At 42.4% G+C, this 20,772-nt stretch overlaps 1 protein-coding gene across 3 annotated transcripts in view; it reads left to right on the forward strand.

Annotated features, from left to right (window-relative positions):
- Positions 1–20,772, forward strand: part of RNF130 (ring finger protein 130) — an 82,324-nt gene that overhangs the window by 43,667 nt on the left and 17,885 nt on the right. For 2 of the 3 annotated variants that reach the window (XM_090064552.1, XM_090064550.1), the window contains exons 4-8: positions 5,409–5,480; positions 7,553–7,635; positions 16,539–16,635; positions 17,685–17,889; positions 20,261–20,354. In XM_090064552.1, coding sequence (XP_089920678.1) covers positions 5,409–5,480; positions 7,553–7,635; positions 16,539–16,635; positions 17,685–17,889; positions 20,261–20,354 — 551 coding nt within the window. The remainder of the gene's footprint in view (positions 1–5,408; positions 5,481–7,552; positions 7,636–16,538; positions 16,636–17,684; positions 17,890–20,260; positions 20,355–20,772) is intronic. The other variant, XM_090064551.1, reaches the window with a different exon arrangement.

Genomic DNA, 20,772 nt, shown 5'->3' on the forward strand with positions numbered 1-20,772 from the left:
TGGACTCTTGTATCTGTAGCTTGCCCTACCTAGTTGAAACCAATGAAGTCCTTGGTTATGGGGGGGTAGATTCTTTGTGGACCAGTCGGCCACTGGAGGAAAGATAGTATATTTTGCAAATAAGTTGTAAAGCTATTTGCTCACAGCATGGCATTGTCAAGATTCAGGACTTTGGGTTTCAGTTCCAGGGGCTGGAGAGATCATGCTGTCCTGATGAAACCCCTTCTGTCCCTTCAGGCCAACTTTGTCAGTCTACCTTGCCTTATTTGCCACATCCTGAGTCGTAGCCTCCCCGTTCTGCTCCTGCTGTCTCCTCCTCACTTCCTACTGCCCTATTCTTGCCCCCCACCATTTCTCATCCTCCCATTTCAGGCAGGTTGTGTCCTCTTTGCTCTGTAGACACCAGCAGAGGAAGATTTACCAAATCTGTTACCAAGTGTGGCCATCAAGTCCAGCTCAAATCAAATATGCCTCTAGACTGAAACCTACCCAATACTGTTTAAAACTCCAGAGATTTTAGATACCAATCTTAATATATTTTTATTTTATTTTTTTAATTTTTTTTTAAGCAGGGTGGGTTGGGTGGTTGGTTGGTGTGTTTGTTTTCCCCAGAAGCTCATAACAGCCAGATTTGGATGGGTTCTTATAGGGAAAGCATCCGACATCAGGGTAACTCCTGCCAGGTTTCAGATTCCTTCTTTATAGCATGACGGTCTTGGAGCTCTTCAGTGAAACAATTGTAGGAATCTGTTCTTAATGTGGAGAAAATGTATTTTTTTCCCCCAATGTTCTCAGAAACAGCTAAATGATATTAGCTGAAAAGGGCAGACCCTAGCATGGAAGGATTCAGCCCAAACTGTTAATTTGGCAGTTATCTGCAAACTGAAAATAGTATCTTTATTGTCAGAAGTGAATGAGTTGACCTTAATCATAGGTGATGGTGCCAGCTCCTCCTACAATGGATATACTCCAAAGGATTGAAAAGCAATTTAACAGCTAAATCCTCTGCATATTTGTATTTCAGATTCCATTGACCACAATAACATTCATGTCCTGTTCTAAGAGGCATAGCGATTCAGGCATTAACTGAAGGTGTGGTTGCAGTTTAGTGGAGGGATACCTGATATCTGTAATTATGTGCAAGTGCTTTCCTTCTGTACAGACATTTCTTCAATGAAAACTTTGTCTGAATACATCATGAGAACAGCCACTTAATTTAACACTTGTGTGGAAAAACTATTCCTTTATTTCTAAGGCAGCATTTTTAATTATAAGCCCCTTCCTTCAATATTAAACCATAATTAAACTTCTCACCTGATTTAAATTTAACAGCTTTCACTAGTTTTGCATGTCCTGCAGACTGTTAGGCTCTACAAACATCTTAAAATGTACACTTTATACTGAAATTGCAGAGATGCTTGAAGGTCAAGAATGTATTGCACTGCCCAACTTGTGGAAAGCCCGTGTGGCATCTGCCGTGCTTCAGCATGCACAATTGCTCGCATTTGTGAATATCAAATTTGGGAAGTGTTTTGACTATTTTATCTCGGATCATAAAAAAAAACCAAAGCATTATTTGTGAATATAGTGTCCCTGAGCTGGTCCACTAGCACAGGCTGTTCTGTTGGCAGCTCAGGCTGGTGTATCAGCCATATGCCATCCCTGGTGACAACACAGGCCAGCTGAGAGCAAGAGAAGGGCTTCGGTGTTGTCTTCTAGTTACCTGGACTGCTGGCATGACCCATAGGCAGTGTGAAAATGCACATAAGGCTATATCGATGTAAAAACATTCTGCCAGCACGACTTAGCTGTTCAGGGGAGAAGGGTAAAGATGTATGCTTAGCGATTGACATACCTGTGCTGGCAAAAGCCCAGAGTATAGGTACATTTATACAACTAAAAGTGCTGACTTCTTGATGCAAGTGATTTTGCACAGAGCCAGGCTGTGAGCAGCTAGCAGTGCATGCTGGCAAAAATGCAGTTCTGTCGGTGTAAGCTGTGTCCACACTGGGAGCTGTGCTGGTATGGTATACCAGTACAGCTTTACTGGCAAAGCACTTCTAACAGAATAGAGGCTGCACTAACTTAAACTGGGGACCAAGAAGGCCCCAGTCAAGTCCAAACTTTGGGAGGTCTAGATGCACCTTAAATTACATTGCCCCCCACTGTCTTCCCCCTATCCCCAGCTGGAAGGTGCAGTAGTGTTTGGGCCCTTAGGTTTGGCTCCGAAAACATGGACCTTTGTGCACGTTCAGAATAATGTGCCTTTGCCAATGATTGTTGTGTGTAAACACATTTGTGGTGGCAAAATAGAGGCCTTTTGCTTTAAACATAAGGAGTCGTGTTCATAGATTCATAGATTCATAGATTCATAGATTCATAGATGCTAGGGTCGGAAGGGACCTCAATAGATCATCGAGTCCGACCCCCTGCATAAGCAGGAAAGAGTGCTGGGCCTACATTACCCCAGCTAGATACACATCCAACCTTCTCTTGAATACCCCCAGGGTAGGGGAGAGCACCACCTCCCTTGGGAGCCTGTTCCAGACCTTGGCCACTCGAACTGTGAAGAAGTTCCTCCTAATATCCAATCTAAATCTGCTCTCCTCTAGCTTGTGGCCATTATTTCTTGTAACCCCCGGGGGCGCCTTGGTGAATAAATACTCACCAATTCCCTTCTGTGCCCCCCTGACGAACTTATAGGCAGCCACCAGGTCGCCTCTCAACCTTCTCTTGCGGAGGCTGAAAAGGTCCAGTTTCTCTAATCTCTCCTCGTAGGGCTTGGCCTGCAGGCCCTTAACCATACGAGTGGCCCTTCTCTGGACCCTCTCCAGGTTATCCGCATCCTTCTTGAAGTGCGGCGCCCAGAATTGCACGCAGTACTCCAGCTGCGGTCTGACCAGCGCCCGATAGAGGGGAAGTATCACCTCCTTGGACCTATTTGTCATGCATCTGCTGATGCACGATAAAGTGCCATTGGCTTTTCTGATGGTTTCGTCACACTGCCGACTCATGTTCATCTTGGAGTCCACTAGGACTCCAAGATCCCTTTCCACTTCCGTGCCACCCAGCAGGTCATTTCCTAGGCTGTAGGTGTGCTGGACATTTTTCCTCCCTAGATGCAGCACTTTGCATTTCTCCTTGTTGAACTGCATTCTGTTGTTTTCTGCCCACTTGTCTAACCTGTCCAGGTCTGCTTGCAGCTGTTCCCTGCCCTCCGGCGTGTCCACTTCGCCCCATAGCTTAGTGTCATCTGCAAACTTGGACAGAGTACATTTCACCCCCTCGTCCAAGTCGCTGATGAAGACATTAAAGAGTATCGGACCAAGCACCGAGCCCTGCGGGACCCCACTGCCCACACTCTTCCAGGTTGAAACCGACCCATCCACCACAACTCTCTGGGTTCGACCCTCCAGCCAATTCTCCACCCACCGGACTGTGCAGTAATCCAAGTCACAGCCCCTTAACTTGTTCACCAGTATGGGGTGGGATACCGTATCAAAGGCCTTCCTGAAGTCCAAGTATACGACATCCACCCCTCCTCCTGCGTCGAGGCGTTTTGTGACCTGGTCATAAAAAGAGACTAGATTGGTCAGGCACGATCTACCTGCCACGAACCCGTGCTGGTTTCCCCTCAGCATAATTTGTCCTGCCGGGCTCTCACAAATGTGAGCCTTGATGATTTTCTCAAAGATTTTGCCAAGGATGGAGGTGAGACTGACTGGCCTATAGTTACCCGGGTCCTCCTTCCTCCCCTTCTTGAAAATGGGAACCACATTGGCCCTTTTCCAGTCCTCCGGGACTTGACCCGTGCGCCACGAGCATTCAAATATTCCCGCCAGTGGCTCTGCAATGATGTCGGCCAGTGCCTTCAGTACCCTTGGATGGAGCTCATCCGGGCCTGCCGACTTAAAGGCATCCAGTTCCTCCAAGTGACCCTGCACCACCTCAGGGTCCACGCATGGAAGTCTGGTGCCTTGCTGCTGCCTCCCTACACTCCCAGTGAGAGACTTGTCGTGCCTCTCGCTTAGGAGCACTGAGGCGAAGAACTCGTTGAGGAGTTCAGCCTTGTCCCCTCTGTCCGTCACCAATTGTTTCTGCCCATTTAGCAGGGGTCCTATTCCTCCCTGGGCCTTCCTTTTACTCCCTATATATCTAAAAAACAATTTCTTATTGTCTTTTACTTGGGTTGCCATCCTCAGCTCCATGGTAGCTTTGGCCTGTCTAACTGCCTCCCTACAAGTTCATTTTGGCTGTCCAAAAACCCATAAAAAAAACTCACAGAAAAAGCTGTAGCCTTGTAAAGCAGATATTGTTTTTTCAAGCTTATGAAGAGTTGGAGATGAACGAATCCATTTTACTTTGTGCGTTCTTTCACAGACCTGTAGTGACTTATATCATGTGCAGTTTGCATCTACTCAGAGTCAAAGAATGAACAAGGTTCACAACCCAACGTTTTTCTTGGGATGAAAGGGGTGAAGGTGGAACATTTTTGCAATAAGTGTTTGTGATATGACTATAGGAGTTGGAAATGATTGGGAGGGGGAAAAAAGTCCTGATCAGTGTAAACTTAATCCTGTTTCTCCAGGGCATTCTGGTTATTGAAACAAGGAAACGTGAGCTTTGCTCAGCTCAAAGTGACCTGTCCTTGGAATCCCTTGAACCAGCTGGCAAATAGCCATTTTTAATTGGCTCCAAACAGGGCATTGCAATTAGGATCAGCACTTTAAGCATAGAAACGGCTGCTTCCAAGCACTGCTGCCCATTAGAGTGGCTTGACCCTTTGCAGCCCGATAGAGTTTAGTTTTGGAATCAGTATTCATTTGAGCTTTATTTCATCTGTATTGATTGATTTAGATTTCATGGTCCTTAAATTGTTTCCCCATGTATAGATAATGGTAGTTTCAGGTTGTGTTGAGATGGAAAAAAAAAATAGCCATAAACCTTTTAGGGTAGATTTGCCCACTTCTGGGGAAAAAACAGAACTAAGCAGTGTATGGAGAGAAAAGGGAAGGCTGTTATGGCTCACTGAATAAAAAGTGATTAGAGCAGAATGCAACAGACATTAGTGAAAGGTCATGTGTTTCTATTCCTGTCCTGTGTCTTTAATAGCTCTGTTGAAGTGTGTGTGGCTGGGGGGATGAGTTTTGTTTTTAAGCCATGGCTACAACAGTCTGAGACTCCTGATTACCCTAACTGTACCCACGTGGTCTGTACTTGGATGTTCTCTCTGGATATATTTGCCAGCACCTGTGTCTTTACTGTACCCTCTACAGTTTGTGCACTGGCCTAGCTATAGCAGACAGACATTGCAGTGCTGATAATTAGCCAAAATAAGTCCTCTAAAGGAAAAAAATAGCTTGATTCTCAGCACTAATTCCTGTGTTCTTTCTATAACTTTTTAATAGCGTCGCCTTGGAGATGCTGCCAAGAAAGCCATCGGCAAACTAGCAACCAGGACAGTAAAGAAGGGCGATAAGGTATAGTAATGAGACTTCTCACAATAAACATGAGCCTTGTATTTCACTCTGGCAGGAAAAATAATTTACTGTTTCTTCCTCCCTTTCATCTGTTACTGTGTGGCTTGCTGGAGAGGTCACCCTCTGTAATATTTACTGTCTACAGTATGCACAAAAGCTCTAGGTGACTTCTGCTTCCCCAACGGAGAAGTTTTCTTGCCTGTAAACTTGGTGAGCGCTGTCTGGCAACTTGAATGTCAGGTGCTTTTCTGTGCTAGCTGGCCCTGGTGGTTTTGCAGGCAGGAGTACAGAAAGCGTCATGCAGAACCCTGTTTAACCATCATGACGTTTTCTTTACTATGCTCTGTATAAATGATCAGTACCAAAGAAAAGGCAGGGTTAAAATCAGGTAATGCAAGTCGCAGTAAACTTGCAGTTGCATGTATGTTATGCAAAGTGGAAGAAGGCTTAGGGATGAAGATGCACATACAAGTGATTTCTCAACAGTCATGTGTTCTTGGAGTGACACGAGTTGAATTGCACACTAGCTTTTACTTAAAGGATGCTTGGAGCTGTTACAAAATTAAAAATTTTAATCGTCAGGCAGTCCTTAATCTTTACTGCCACATCCTCTCCTTGGATTCACAATAAGGTTATTTTCTTTGGCACTGCCATCTGAAACTGTAGGAATTGTGGTTGGCTATCACAGAATAATTGATGCACTGTAAATTATAAATCTGTAGGTATTCTTCAGGTTTTTGGTTTTACCAGAGGTTTGCTTATAGCCTCTTTTACTGTCCCTTTGCATTTTGCATCATGCATAGACCTGACTTTAAATAAATGGTATTAAAAAGCAGGCAGTTTCTCTTTGGCCTTTTAGGCCTGCCTGTCTCATCTTTCCTACCAGTACCATCTCTAATGGCAGAAGCTTTCTGAATTTGTGCCTGCCTGAAGAGAAATCTGAGGAAGATGTTTTTCCCCAAGCCTGTGTTCTTTTCCTCCCCTCCTCCCCCCATGCCTTTTGGCTATAAGAACTTTCTGCAATAGATCTTTGCCTACGTGAATATATTTAGAACTTAATACAGAGAGGAAAGATGCTGTCTTCTTGCAAGACTGTTACGTGATATGGAGGTTGCAGTACAGGCAGCAGGAGGCGTATATGTAGTTGAAAGGAATACAGGAATAAATCTGTCATTCATCAGTGCAGCCCATCAGGGTTCTCTGCATGAAATATTGACTGCCTGTTTCCTACAGCAGAGTTGCTAATTTTGTCTTGCTGTGGTTTTTGATGTCCTTGTCTCAGTACTTTGCTGGTGTTGAAAAGAACTGTCTGAATTTGGGCTGGGAGAAAGCACAGTCTGTGTGTGCAGCACAAAGGTTTTAATTGTATACCAACAATGCCATGGATATGCCTACGTGACATCTGTCTTTCTCCAAAGGAAAGCTTAAAATAAGTGAAATTCTTTCTGTCAGTGTAGAAACAGTAATCGGAGTGTAATCTTTGTAGCAAAATACTGCAGAGCCAGCAAGCATCCTGACCTGAATCCCTCTCTGCTTAAGAAGGGCATGAGTAATTTTGAGGCTGTGGAGAGGGTTTGAAGATTGAGAGCACGCTGGACTTTTTGAAGCATGGAATGATGGCAGGAGAGGATGTTATTTCTTATTACAGGAGAGGATGAAAGAATATCTTTTAGTATTATACAAAAAAAGTGTGTTATAAACCATAGCCATAGACTAGAACATAGATAAAACACCCTTGAAAATTACTGCCTCCTTGAGTCAATGTGAAGAGATTGTTTATACAAAATGGTTACAGCTGTCTTGTCTTCCTCTAACTTAAATGTCAGGTACATATAAACAGTAGTTTTAGATGAGTGGGTGACTTTGACATGCAGGTAAAACATGTGGGTTTTGGGGCGGGGGGGGAAATGTAGGATTTAATAACCTGTATCACTTTCTGTATCTTCCTCTTAATAGTTGTCTTGCATATCTAGTGCTCCGTGGGCTAGTGGGATTCTTCAGTTGCAAAGTGCCTACATTGCTTTTAATACAGTCATAACTTTTGACTTTAGTTTTCATGCTGTTCATTTTAGGAAACTGACCCAGACTTTGATCATTGTGCTGTCTGCATTGAGAGTTACAAGCAGAACGATGTTGTCCGCATTCTGCCATGCAAGTAAGCTAGCATTTTCTCTTCCTTGGAAAAGGATTTATTCTTCATAAATGTTTGCACTGTGTTTTGGGGCGGGGTTTAAGACCCCTTTGTTTTATTTTATGTACCACATTCTCTTTTTTTCTAATAATTATATACCAGTATAGGTGTGTGTAATGCTGTAATGCTTAAGACAGGGAGTCTTATTTCAAATGCAGTAGAAAGGCTTGCAGTTGATAGCTGGCAGAATTATTGACAATGGAGATCAGGCAAAAGGGGTTTTTAAGAAATAACAGATCAGGAAGCTTTGAATGGCATGAAAGATGCAACCTCGAGTGAGAGAATAAGACGAAAGGAGCTTTAATGACGGAAGGATGGGCAGACCCAGCATCCTGGTTAATGATAGCAAACTGAGGCACAGATGCAGAATTTACACAGTGACTGCTGCAACCTGATGTCTTGCTGTTTCAGCAACTCCAGCTCGGTCAAGCATTCCCCCAGGTCCTAGGGATGCTGTCACTCCAGCATCACTGTCACCTGCATGTTTACAAAATAATCTCCCCACCACTGTCATTGCATTCCCTTGTAATCTTGCTGGGTGGGAAAAATAGATTAGAGATGCTGTCCTGGCACATTTGAAGTGCGACAACCACTTCCGCTCCTGCGTGCCCTTCCTAAACACCCCGAGGCCCCCAGAGACACTATTTTCTTTTCCCTTCCTCCTGATTATTTCCGCTCTTGAACTGATCAGTGACATTACTTGTCTCTGATAGATTGCTGGTTTAACTGCTTTTTCACTTGCTGGGTATTGGTGGGGAATTTAATCATTTGACTGTTGCTAAGGATATTTCTTCCTTTTGTTCTGAAACACCATTTTTATCCTCCTCCTTCCTCCCCTTTTCCACCAACAGGAAAAAATATAAATTACTATGCATATGTGGAGACAAGATGCAATAACTTGCCCTATGCCAAGTATATAAATAGCTTTTTGCATGATACTCTAGAAACAAGTAAGTCGTGGTGTTGAAATCGGGCATCAGTCCCATGTCCCTGAGGGCCATATAGCAGCTCATTATCAGTCTTCTAAATCCTCCTGCAAGCTGTCCTAGATAGGTGGAAGATTTTTCTTCTAATGCGTAATGAATTTCTATTATAAGATATTAAAAGGACAGTGTGAAATTAGTTTGTATATCATACAGTAAAAAAAAAATTTACACACTAGGTTTGTTTCTGTTAGCACCTTAGCTTACTGAAGTTGGAAATGGAATTCAATTTATTTTTATATAAATTCACAGACTTGCTGGACAGTGAAAATGAATGATGCCTGTTTCTTATTTAGGCTCAACACTAGTGCGTGGGTAGCAAACCCTGCAGAGAGATGTCTGTTTAGAAGCTATTGCCATTGAAATGCAGTGTTTAGAAATGCATGGAACAGTTGGTCCTGGCCTTAGATTTTTATAAAGGCTTATTTTTAAGCATTGAACTTTGTAGTCCAAATTTAAGTTTTGGGGTTTTTTTTAAAAACATGTTTTCCCTTTTCTTGTGCAAAGATACTTTGTCCCACTTCTCCTTATAAACATTGTAAGACTAATTATTTGCTTCTCTGTGAATTCAAGATGTCATTCAGTTATGTACTGTTTTGCAGCTGAAATGTTTATTGCTGGTCTAGGTTAAGAAAAGGCTGTCCAGAAATTCCAGACTTTTCTTCTTCTCAAGACTTTTTCTTGCAGTTTTGAGTTCGTTCACATGTGTGTACGCATACAAATCACTACTCAAAAGTTGGTGTTCAAACTGCTTTTGAGTATAAATGAGCTTAGGGCAATCCAAGGTAAAGATTGTGATGAGTACAAAGTTTTTGGCTTGCTTGTATATCAGTTTGCAGTAATTAGATTGTGGCTAATACTTGGAACCAAATGGCGTAATATGATCTAGCCACAAAATGTGTTCTCTTAATGCATTGTAGAGGTAGAGATTTCATTTGAGGTGCACATTTCAGGGAGTTGTTTCTAATGTGTGTTACCAATCCAGCAGGCTTTAATGCATGGAATAAAAGGGTGTCTTTAAAGGAACAAAGTAAACTGCTGCTGAGAGAGAATTGTTTAAAAATTGGATTCATAATACAGACTTTTGGGGGTGGGGGTTAATATGTTGGGGAGGGGGGTGTGCATTTTTAATTAATACCAGCCTAGTTGAGCCAAACACTTCATCTGAAAGGGCAAGTATTTTATGGATTCCAAATCCTACATTGGTCCCAAGAAGAAATGAATACAACTGTGCTTCAACTCCCTTTACTGGTCGATAATAACTAATAAATGAACATCCGGTATTTTCCAGCAGAGGGAAGGTAGTGAATGAAATGGATGGTACTTATTCAGTGTTGTGTGAGCTCAGTCAAGAGCCCATACAAAGAGTAAACTTGCATTTGCGCATCAATTGGGTGGTCTGATTGCAGTGTAAGTACACCCAAGCTAGCTTTAATTTAGTTAGCTTGTATTCCAGTAGCACCAAGGCTTCAGTGGCACAGTCTTTGAGTTATACAAGCTTGCGTGAGACCTTGAGCACATACTTTATAGGCTTATCCATCCCACCATTCCTTCGCTGTTTTTGGTACCCACATGAGTTGCATGTAGTTATACCCAAACTTTCATTTTATAGTCGCACTTCTGACTCTACAGATATATCATAACTGGAGCAAAGGAAAATAGATTCTGTTCCCTTTACTTCATTCACTTCATATCAAAGTAGTCTCTTCACATCCCCAAATGATAATACTGGCACAGCTGTCTGACAGAGCTGCCTTTGACAGCATGCCAGTTGCTCCATCTGATCTCATCAGGCACCTTGCTTTGCCAATGCTGGTCCCTTGTCAAAGGTTGAGGATCAAGGACTGCAGTAGTAAAGAGAAGGCAGGGCAGGCGAGTATGAATGGTGTTCTTCATGTTGCTTCCTGACTTCAGGGTTGTTCGTTACAGCCGTGTTGGTCTAAGGACACAGGCAGACAAGGTTCTTCGGGTAAATGTGATCTCTTTTGTTAGACCAACTATATTCATGTTTTAGCCAGAAACCCACTCCTTTTCAGCACAACACTTCACCCATTCACTGGAACCCCTTGGAATCTAGCTGGAATCCAAAAAAAAAAAGTTAACCATCTTACATGGCAGTATAAAGCACTGGTGCACAGTCAGAAATCAGCCAGTAGCTCTGCTCTTACCTCTGGAACCACTGACAGAAAGCAAGCTACAATGTTTTACCGGGTGGTAAAGCTGAAAATGAGCTTAGACTTTATCTTCCAGCTTCTAAGTAGGCCTGAGACAATGGAAAGAAAAACAATGTCTTAGCGACACTTGGTTGTAACTCTTTAATTAACCCGTGTCAGCTTTACAAAACTTTCAAATTACTACATCTTGATTTTTATTTTGCCAACTCCTTTTTCCTGTTCTGAATGTATTTCTTCCTACTTCCTATATTGGGGGGGGGGGGGCGGAAAAAACCCTTATATCTGTGCTACATCAAGAAGCAGCTGACAGATGTACAAAGCACAATGGGAAACTGCTAAAAAAAATTATGGCAGTTATATATGTGATGGTAAAAAGGTAAAACGTATGTAAATATAAATTGCTTGCTTGCTAATCAGCCAGGTACACTCAGGTTTCCCTGTAGTTCTGAAGCACTTAAGTTGCTTGTACATTTCCTAGATTATTTAGGAATCTTGATTGGTTTATACTTAGTTTTCCATATTCTGGGATATTGTTATAATAAATTAACTTGTTTATGTATATGTAGCAAGCTGTTTAATCTGACTCTACAAAAATAAAGTATTGCAGTCATTTTTATGCCATCAGGAATCCTGACAGATCGCAGCTCTGCCCCAGCCCACGCTGTCGCTGCCCCAAGATCCCAGAGTGTCCCTGGCCCTATCCTCCAGCCTCGCTTCCAGCTGCAGCCCAGTCTCAGCCGCCTGGCTGCACACCCTGCCCACACAGATCCTGCCCCCAGCAGTGGATGCAGGGCAGACAGGCTGGGGTGCCCGAGCAGCGGGGTTTGGTCCAGCACAGAAGCCTGTAGGACCCCCCACGTCGGGGCCTGCTGGGAAATGGAGTCTGCCGGGGGCCTGGGACAGACTGGTCAGCAGGCTGGATCCACCCCTGTTTTAGCCCTTCTCACCTTTTCTTTTTCTACCACTTCATACTGGGTGTACCCTTTGAGGGTGAGCCCTTAACTTTCAGAAGCCAGTCATCTCAGGGGTCCTTCAGCTGGACTGACCTGGATGCTGTTCAGCTGGTGCATACTGAGAGGCATTGCCCAGCCACAGTCCTAATTCTAAACACTTGAAGCACCAAAACTTGGTGCTTGGTATTTTAAAACTTGGTGACCAGAAACAATGACATCTGCTCATGAGCTGCAGGTAGATTTTTTGCATGTTGATTGAACAAAACTATCCAGTGAATTGTCTGATGTATCGGTACATTAAAGCTTTTGTTTAGTTCAATAAAAAAGTTCCTGTGTATTTGTCATTGAATTTGAATCATCTTCCCCATACAGTTTAACACAAATGAGAGGCGACCTGTTCTTAGTAAAATAAGTACAAGATTAAAATTGATGTTTTAAATCAAGGCTTCTTGCTTGCTGATTTAAAGCCAACCTATCCTGCTTCACAAGATCTTAATCTCTCTGCCTTTCTTCTCACTCCTTCCTCTTCCTCCACCCTTCCAGTATGATATTTGCAGTCAGTAATGAAGCAATAAAAACAAGCCAGTTTATTAGCTAGATACGAGGAAATGTGTTGTAATAATTAGAAAAATAACCAGAGTCGTCTTGGCCAAGAGGAGCCAAATGGAAGGGTTGGATTCTTTCTACTGTGCCTGTGAAGGAAGCTGTAATCATTGCAGTGGGATTCAGTGACATGTGACGTCCTTGCAGGGTTTTTTTTCCTGTACTCGGTGTGAAAGTAGCATTTCATTTTGTAGTTACTAAATTGTGCTCTGTGGTTAAAGTGCTCATCTGTCACTCTCATCCATTGGTACAGAGAGGCTTCTGTTTGGGGCAGATGCACAATAAGCAGGGCCCTGTGCACTCGGCAGTAAGTTGGATCCGAGTCTGTGGCAAGACTCCAGGTTTCTGGCATGCACTCTGGTGCTGAGTTTTGTGACAGATGGGAAATTCTGCGGCAGATTTAAGTAAATTCAATAAAAATCTTCTTTCCAATTACTGAAAATGACCAGTAGCAAGAGGACAGTATCCCTTGTGTGCATCCTGTTATATAGAATGTACTCTATATAGTCTGCTCTGCCTCTGAGTTGAGTTGTGTTCAGTACCAAGAGCTGGCAAACGTCGCCAGTTGCTCTTTGTGTTTTGATGAGATGGGACAACTGCCAGATCTACCCAGCCTAACTCAAAACAGGGAACCCTGGTCATTTTTTAGACATCTTAGCCTGGGGAGCATTTGGCTAGAACTGTTCTCTTGCCCTTGTCATATTTATATAAGTAAATAAATATATCAAGAAGGAAAGGCAAGATTCTTGAATAACTTTTCTACAAAAAACAGCTTCCATTCCATTTTCCTGATTATAGCTCTGGAATAGGAGGAAGAGGGAAGCCAGAGTGAAAAGGGAGAATGCCAAACTGAGATGATAGGGAATGCTGAGTAATAGGGAAAGAGAAGTAAAGAAGCAAGTTTAGAGAAAAGTACAGAGGGGAAAAGAGCGTCTTTAACTTGTTCAGTTTGGGAGCTGGGGGAGTGGAAAGAACTAAATGCATCAGGAGGACAAGAAAAATGGACAGAAAACAGCTTACAGAAAAACAAGAATGGAGTGGGAGGAAAGAGCAAACAAGAGGTAGCTCAATTAATATAAAAATGAACATCAGGTTGAAGCCAAGTTGATCCAGTAGAATGGGTGCACACATGTTTTGAGCCTTTGCTGGGAAAATGGAAGAAAGGGAGTCATGACAAAGACTACGCCGGCTGTCTTCTCTCTCTGGAATGGCATAAAGAAACCACCCTGTAGGATGCAAATGGGTCTCTGTTTGTATATGCACTCACAGAAGATTAAGTATGTTTTAGGAGTAGAAACCATCAGCATGGGGAGAGCCTCTACTGCCACAGAGCTGATGGGTTAGAGCATGGGGCACTCAGCTTTTCCCTGCCAGCATCTGGTTGCTGGTGGACTCTAATCAGCATGTGGTAGAAGAGCTGCCAGGGACTGCTCCTATTCATGGCTTGGGAACGCTGCATGTTGGCCTACAGGAGGACAGGAAGAAACATACTTTCCTTTTCTTTTCTTTTTTTTTTTCTGATGGTAAAAAGCACAAAAACTCTCATTCATGCCGACCTTTACAAACTTTGTCGTTATCGCTGTCGTTTTATATCTGCTCTTCAATTTAAGCAAAACCCCAAGCAGAGCCTGATCCATAGCATCAATGCCAGCAAGATATGTTTAGGAAGAGAGAAAAAAACAGCAACCTCCTACTGATTAATATAAATAAAAGCTTTTGTTGGACTGTGATTTCTGGAAAATATCGATAAAGGTCCCCAGAGCTGAGAAGGTTTCAGAACAATTAGCAAAGAGGTCAGAAAAGGAGTTCAGGTGATCTGCTGTTTTTTAATCTTATCAGGCTGTGCGTACAATCATATACCGTTTGCTAGGTACACATTGGAATTCGTATCACATGGTGCCTAATCTGATCTGCGTGCTTTTATAGCGCTAAGCACTGATCAGCTGGTAATGACATATTAAATCTGTTTTCATACTGATGTCTTGATGTCTGCCATTTCCCCAAAATATTAGATTGTTAGGAATGTATGGCCCCCTCTAAAAACCCAACTGTGGAGTTTTAAAAAGAAATGTAAGTAACTAACAGCAATAAATTGTCTAAGATGCCACAGTAACGTAATTGTGTACTACTGGATTGCAAGTCAATTCCTATCCCCAAAGGACTGCTGAACAGCATTTTCTGTGCTCCCACAAGTGATAAACAGAAAAGGTTAATAGCTAACGACATCAGAAACAAGCATTTTTTTAATACAGTACTCTAAAGCTGAGCAAGAAACATATCCTGGTTTTTTTGCATGGATGTTTCTTCAGTGTACTTTGCCTTTATTAAGAATGCTAGAGAGAAAAGTAGAGAGACCAGGCAAGCTGATGAGGACAGACACTGTTTCACCAAGGAAGTACAAGTCTCATACCTTCAAAATACCGTGCATACCAATTATCTTTAGCTCAGCTCTCCATGCCATGTAGCAGACCAGCCCATGAATACAGGAACTATGGCTTTGTTCTAAAAATTGACTGCAGGTAATATTACAAGCTTTCATATGTCTGTCTCTGATCATATATCAGGAATATTCGTTCTTTCTTTCTCTTTCTCTTTCTCTTTCTTTCTCCTTCCCCTTCTCTTTCTTTCTCTCCTGCAAATTCAACCTTGTCTGGAAATGTCAGGCTAAAACCTTCCCTTTCAATAATTTTCTGCATATCAGTTTAGGCTCCTACTTGTACATGTGCACCTTTGCTTAAGTCTGGTGGTTGGCACACATGTAGTAAACTGGAAATTAATGCTAGTGATGAACTATAATCCCCGACACTCATGCTATCAACACAAGAAAGATTGCTATCACATGTACTTCCTCTCTGTTTTTAATGATTTCTGGGGTAGATTACTAGCGTGACTTACTGAACTCTTGCAAGGTAGCTTCCTAGCGATGCATCTTGTAATCCACTTCAAAATTTTCCCTCGGTAGGGAAGGAGAATCTGAAATCAAGAACAGTGCTTCTCTTTTTAATGTAGGCCCAAATTCCATGCTGAGCCTAGTCCCATCCGACACAAGTACAACCTGAAGGAGGCAAATGTCTTCTGTTCCCACTCCCCCTTTTTCTGAGTAGCTCTGGGAGCCAGCACAGCCATCTGTGGGTTGTGTAATAGCCAGATCATCTTGCTTGAGCTGCTACCTCTTCCCTCACTGAGATGTCAGAACAAAGCTGCTTCTCAATTAGCAGCAATTCTCACTTCATCGGTCTGTGTTCATTCAAAATCAGACCTGTTCACATTAGTAGCTTGACTTCGGCATTCAGAGCAGCTAGAAAAGAATTACCTCCTTTCTAAACATGGGGACTTGTGAAAGGAATAGGTTAGAGTAGATTACTTTTAGTTCATGACAGTGCTGTACAAGGTAGAAAAGCTGCTGGTACCAGTTCCTGCCACACCTACACAGTCAGAAATGTGCCACAAGTAAGGCCAAGGGCACCCCTTTGCTTAAGTGTGTTATTAGCATCCTTTTCCACTCCTATGATTACATTAAACCAGTGCTGTGACCCTTATTTTAATAGATCTGAAAATAAACTTCTGCAAGCCATTCAGATCCATCATCCAATGCAGATTTCCTGCTGTGCAAGTAGAAGCCCATGTTGCTTTCTTGTCTTCAGAAGATCTGTTTATAATGGAGTGGTAGTTGACTTGTCCTTTCCAATTCTCAGAAGGTATTTTTACATACCTTTTGAGAGTGACAAAAGCCAGTAAAGAAATAAGGTCTGGTGTGTTTGGTTTACTGAAAATTACTTTTAAAAAAATACAGATATATAAAGATAAATTTGACTTCTAATGACACTGCTCACTGCTTCATTGGGAACAGGGTCTTGGAAGAGCCCTAGAGTGTGCTGACAACACAGTGAAATGACATGCAGAGATACCTAAATTAGTTTGGATACCAGAAGCAGTGTAGTTGCATGAGTGTGGTGCTCCAGCCAACCCAGTATACCTTGCCTCCCAACAGGGTAGATACAATTGTATTGGAAGAGATGCTGCATTTTGAGCAAGGGGCTTGGGATTTGGTTATAGCGGACTTCTTCACTGTTTCTACTTAACTGGTTCATACATACTATACAAATCTCTCTCCAAGGTTGCTTATAATCTTGTCTTTATCTGCTTTTTTCCAGGCATGTTTTCCACAAAGCCTGTGTGGATCCTTGGCTAAGTGAGCACTGTACCTGTCCCATGTGTAAACTGAACATTTTGAAGGCACTGGGAATTGTGGTAAGTTATATCGTTGTGACCTTCATTTTGTTCAAGTTTTACAGAATCACAGAAATGCAGAGGTGGAAGGGATCTCAGGGTCACAGTCCTAGCCCGTCACTGATCTGTTGTGAAAAATTTCTGGTGAGGGAGATTCCACCGCCTCCCTAGCTGGCCTGATCCAGTGCTTCACTATTTTTATCATTAGAAATGTTTTCCTGATACATAACCTAAATGTATTTCACTGAAAATCAAGCCAGTTTCTTTGTCTCTTACTCCAGTGGGCAAAGTGACCAGTTGATTGCTGTTCCCTTTAACACTTACATACTGAAATGCTGTCAGTGAGCCCTCTTGTAGTGCATCAGTCCACAGGTCCATATAGTCCTACCTCCTGTCTCTGATGGTGGCCTCCCAAGAGACCTTTCTGCCACTGTTTCTGTCTGGGGAGCACAGAGGTGAATTCTTTTGTCACAGGGATTAATAAAGAAGATGAGGAAGGGCATAGCAAGAGATGTAAGGGTAAAGAGAAATTTCATTCCATGCCTACAGCGGCTGTTAAGTCAAGCATGACAAAGGAGGAGTCAGGCCTATATTTCTAGCCCTTTTAATGACAAACCAGAGACACTTTCTAGAAAGAGCTGCACATGGCACATTGTGGGCAGGTGCTTTTTGTGATTAACGCAACCAAGTTTGTTAAAGGAGAAACGGTAGGATTTGACAAGCATTTTGTTATAGCTTCACTGTGCAAGGAGAGTGCAGAGAGAATCTGGTTTCGTGGTCAATGGAAGTAAACTTGCTGTTAGGTAAATTAGGTGTTGTGTATAGCCTATTCAGCTCTCTCCTGACTCATGATCTGGACCTCTCTCACCTGTATATGCTTCTCTTCAGGGTTCCTGCTTGAAAGTGAAGAGGTAGCTGTCTGTTATAGAGAGACTGTTACAGATTGTTTGGTGTTTTCTCTGTTTAGAAAGCTTTCTCAAACAATCTTGGATAAAGGGGAAATGTGTGACTTTGCAAGCTGCCCACACGTAGAAAGTCTAGCATTTTATTGTGGAAATACTGTTTTTCAGCCAAATGTGCCGTGCACAGATAATGTAGCTTTTGACATGGAAAGGCTCACCCGAGGCCAGCCACCCAACAGACGATCGGCACTTGGTGACTTTGCCAATGACAGTTCGCTCAGCCTTGAGCCTTTGCGCACATCTGGCATGTCGCAGCTTCCACAGGATGGGGAACTGACCCCACGGTCAGGGGAGATCAACATTGCTGTAACAAGTAAGTGGGGGTTGGCCTTCATTTGAGCTCTGTGGTTTGCTTGGCTGTGTTTCTGCACACCAGGGCAGTGGTAAAGATTTCCTTACAGCAGCGATTCTCAATCAGGGTGCCAGAGAATCCTGGGGTGCCATAACATCCTTTTGAGGGTGCCACACAACGTTAGCACTGTTAGACGTACAAACATGATTCACAATATAAATCCAAGGATTTCAAATAGGAATCCAGAGTGCTAAAAACATTCTGAACCGTTACGGTCTTTCTGAGTTCTTTGCAACAGAAAAACTGCTCTCTTTTTTGCATAGTCAAAAAAATGAGTGAAAACTAAAAGCTGGCATTTTCAGAGGTGGGGCCTGAACTTTAACAAGATTGAGAACCACTGCCTTACAGAGAGAAAAGTGATCACTCTGTTCATACAAGAAAAGTACACGCTTTTCAAATAAACTAATTAAAGCGGGGGCTACATTGCAAATGCTTATTATTAATATGTACATTCTTCATATAACATGGAACAAACATACAGCAGGGTTCAATACAAACTGACAGTTTGGGAAGTTTTGGTTGCTTCTACTGTTTTACTATATTAAAAATATATTGTGCAGATGCTTAACTAGTTAGCTGGTTCTAAATTAGCATTGTTACAAACAAACCCTTTTGCAATTTCTGTGTCGCATTTAAAAATTCTTTTGCTGGCAACAGAGATCCAAAAGGCTGACTTTTGTTATGCTTGCCCTTTTAATTTGTAATTTGTTGCATTTGATGTTGAGGCTTCTGAACCTTGCATAACCTAGGAATTTCATGGCCTCAGAAGACTGCTACTGAACTGCTTGACCAAATTGTTCACAGGCTCCTCTTTTTAAAGGAGCAACTGGAGAAAATTCCACTGAGCAGATTCCACCTTGGGCTGCTGATGTATAAATAGGCCTCGGTGAATACTGCACAGTGTGCATGGAATTGCATCATTTTCTAAATGCTGTAGACCAGTGATTTGATGCACAGATAGCTGGTATGGTTTTTTTTTCTCTTTCACTGTTTAAAAAAAAAATAGCTTCCGTGGTTCAAGACAGTTTAAAGTAAGGAGACAATTTTGCCTAACTACTCATCCAGCCTCTCGAAGTCAGAGACACTGCTTGGTATTCTTAGCTCTCTAAGACGGTATTTTTAGTCCTGTCCTTTCTGGAGCATTTCTTCAGATGCTACAGCAAAGGAAGCTTGCCATAGAAAATTATTCTTGTCTTGACGAGTGTAATCAGTTCTAGAAGTGTGTTGGTCTCGTGAGCAAATAAAAACTTGGAACCGAGTTCATTTGCAAAACCAACAAGTCTTTGTCTGGCATCTGTCAACTACTAGTGCAATCCCTTACTCAAATCTCTCTTGAAGACAAATTAATCCTGGTCTGTGTTTGTGTAGTGTTGAAAGCTTGCCTACCCACAACAAAGTTGAATAGTTTAACTGCTCAATTTCCTTGACTGTAGGTGTGTTAACTGTCTACTCTCAGCTGTAGTTACCTGCATTCAGCTGTGTTGCCATAGTAAAGAACTGAGAACAATAAGCAGCAATTCACCCTGATGGATATAAATTAAATTTAAAAAAGCTGTACAGGCATTTAGCTTTGTGCATTGTGCGCCTTAATTGATACATTCATGTTGAACCTAAAATATGTATTCAGCAATGCAGATCTGCAACAAAATCTATCAGCATCTGTAGAAGTTGTCAGGAAGGGAGAGTATCACAACTAATAATGCCTTTGTTTGTTGTCCACTGTTTTTAATATTAGCATCAAGGTTTTCCGCTTTAAAGTACCTGTATGTACTATTTATATTCTGTTAAAGGTGAAGTCTCCTTTTCAAACAGCACTTCCTTCCATGTTGGAGAAAATTTGTTAGAGTTATGCTTAAACACTGGGTGGGTGGCCCTGATTTTTGTTTTAAAATAGAACAAAAGCATTTGCTTTGGAGAAAAAAGGAATGTGCTGAATTCTATGAGTGTGCATGCAAATATTTTTTGAAGAGAGACAGTCTGAGCTAAGGAAGGCCAACCTCAGCAGTGTTCTCTAACTGTAGGAGAGGTAGGAGTCTTCATTTACATTCTCCCTTGTTTTGCATTTCACTTGTCATCAAGTGATCTTTCTCGCTAACCTTTGGGCTGAGTCAGGAGATGTTGTTGTGCCATGCTTTTTTCCACACCTCTCTCCACTTCTTCTTTGCTAGCCTTCTCCAGTAACTCTATGGCTAACCTCCTTCTGCTTCACTTCCCGGTGCCAGTCATGGCTTAAAACCCTGTTGCCTTCTGCCAGTGTTTGAGGGATATGTTGACATCGCTTTGACATAAGCCTTCTCCCACGAGTGATTTCCTCCCTTTCCTTTGTCAACAGAAGAATGGTTTATTATTGCCAGTTTTGGCCTCCTCAGCGCCCTCACACTCTGCTACATGATCATCAAAGCTACAGCTAGCTTGAATGCTAATGAGTAAGTACACGTTAAAATACATGTGTATACTTGGTTTTGGTGCATGCATCACAGGTGACGCTGGGAACAAATGGCAGGAGGAGAAGGAGGGAGTGCCTTCTCTCTCTTGTCAGGTATAAGTCTCTCTGTTAAAACTTTTCAGTGGATTACTACCCGTGCACATTCGTGGTAAGGTATGTCTGGCTGGGTTGCCTGAAAGTGGCTTCTCACTAAAACTGTTTGTATGCGAGATTAAAAGGGAGAGATGGTAAGCTCCCTAGCATTTGTACCAGCTTCTTATGAGCTGAGTGATCTTTCTCCAATACAGAAATACAGAAGCAATAATGGAAAATGGGGAAAGTACAGAAATGGCAACATTTCACCACATTCTTCCATCCAGTGACTTGAATCCCCACCTACAGCCACCTCCCAAGTGGCT

Source organism: Crocodylus siamensis, chromosome 10 (genome assembly GCF_052110815.1).
Source record: "Crocodylus siamensis isolate JL-2025a chromosome 10, ASM5211081v1, whole genome shotgun sequence".
NCBI lineage: Eukaryota > Metazoa > Chordata > Crocodylia > Crocodylidae > Crocodylus > Crocodylus siamensis.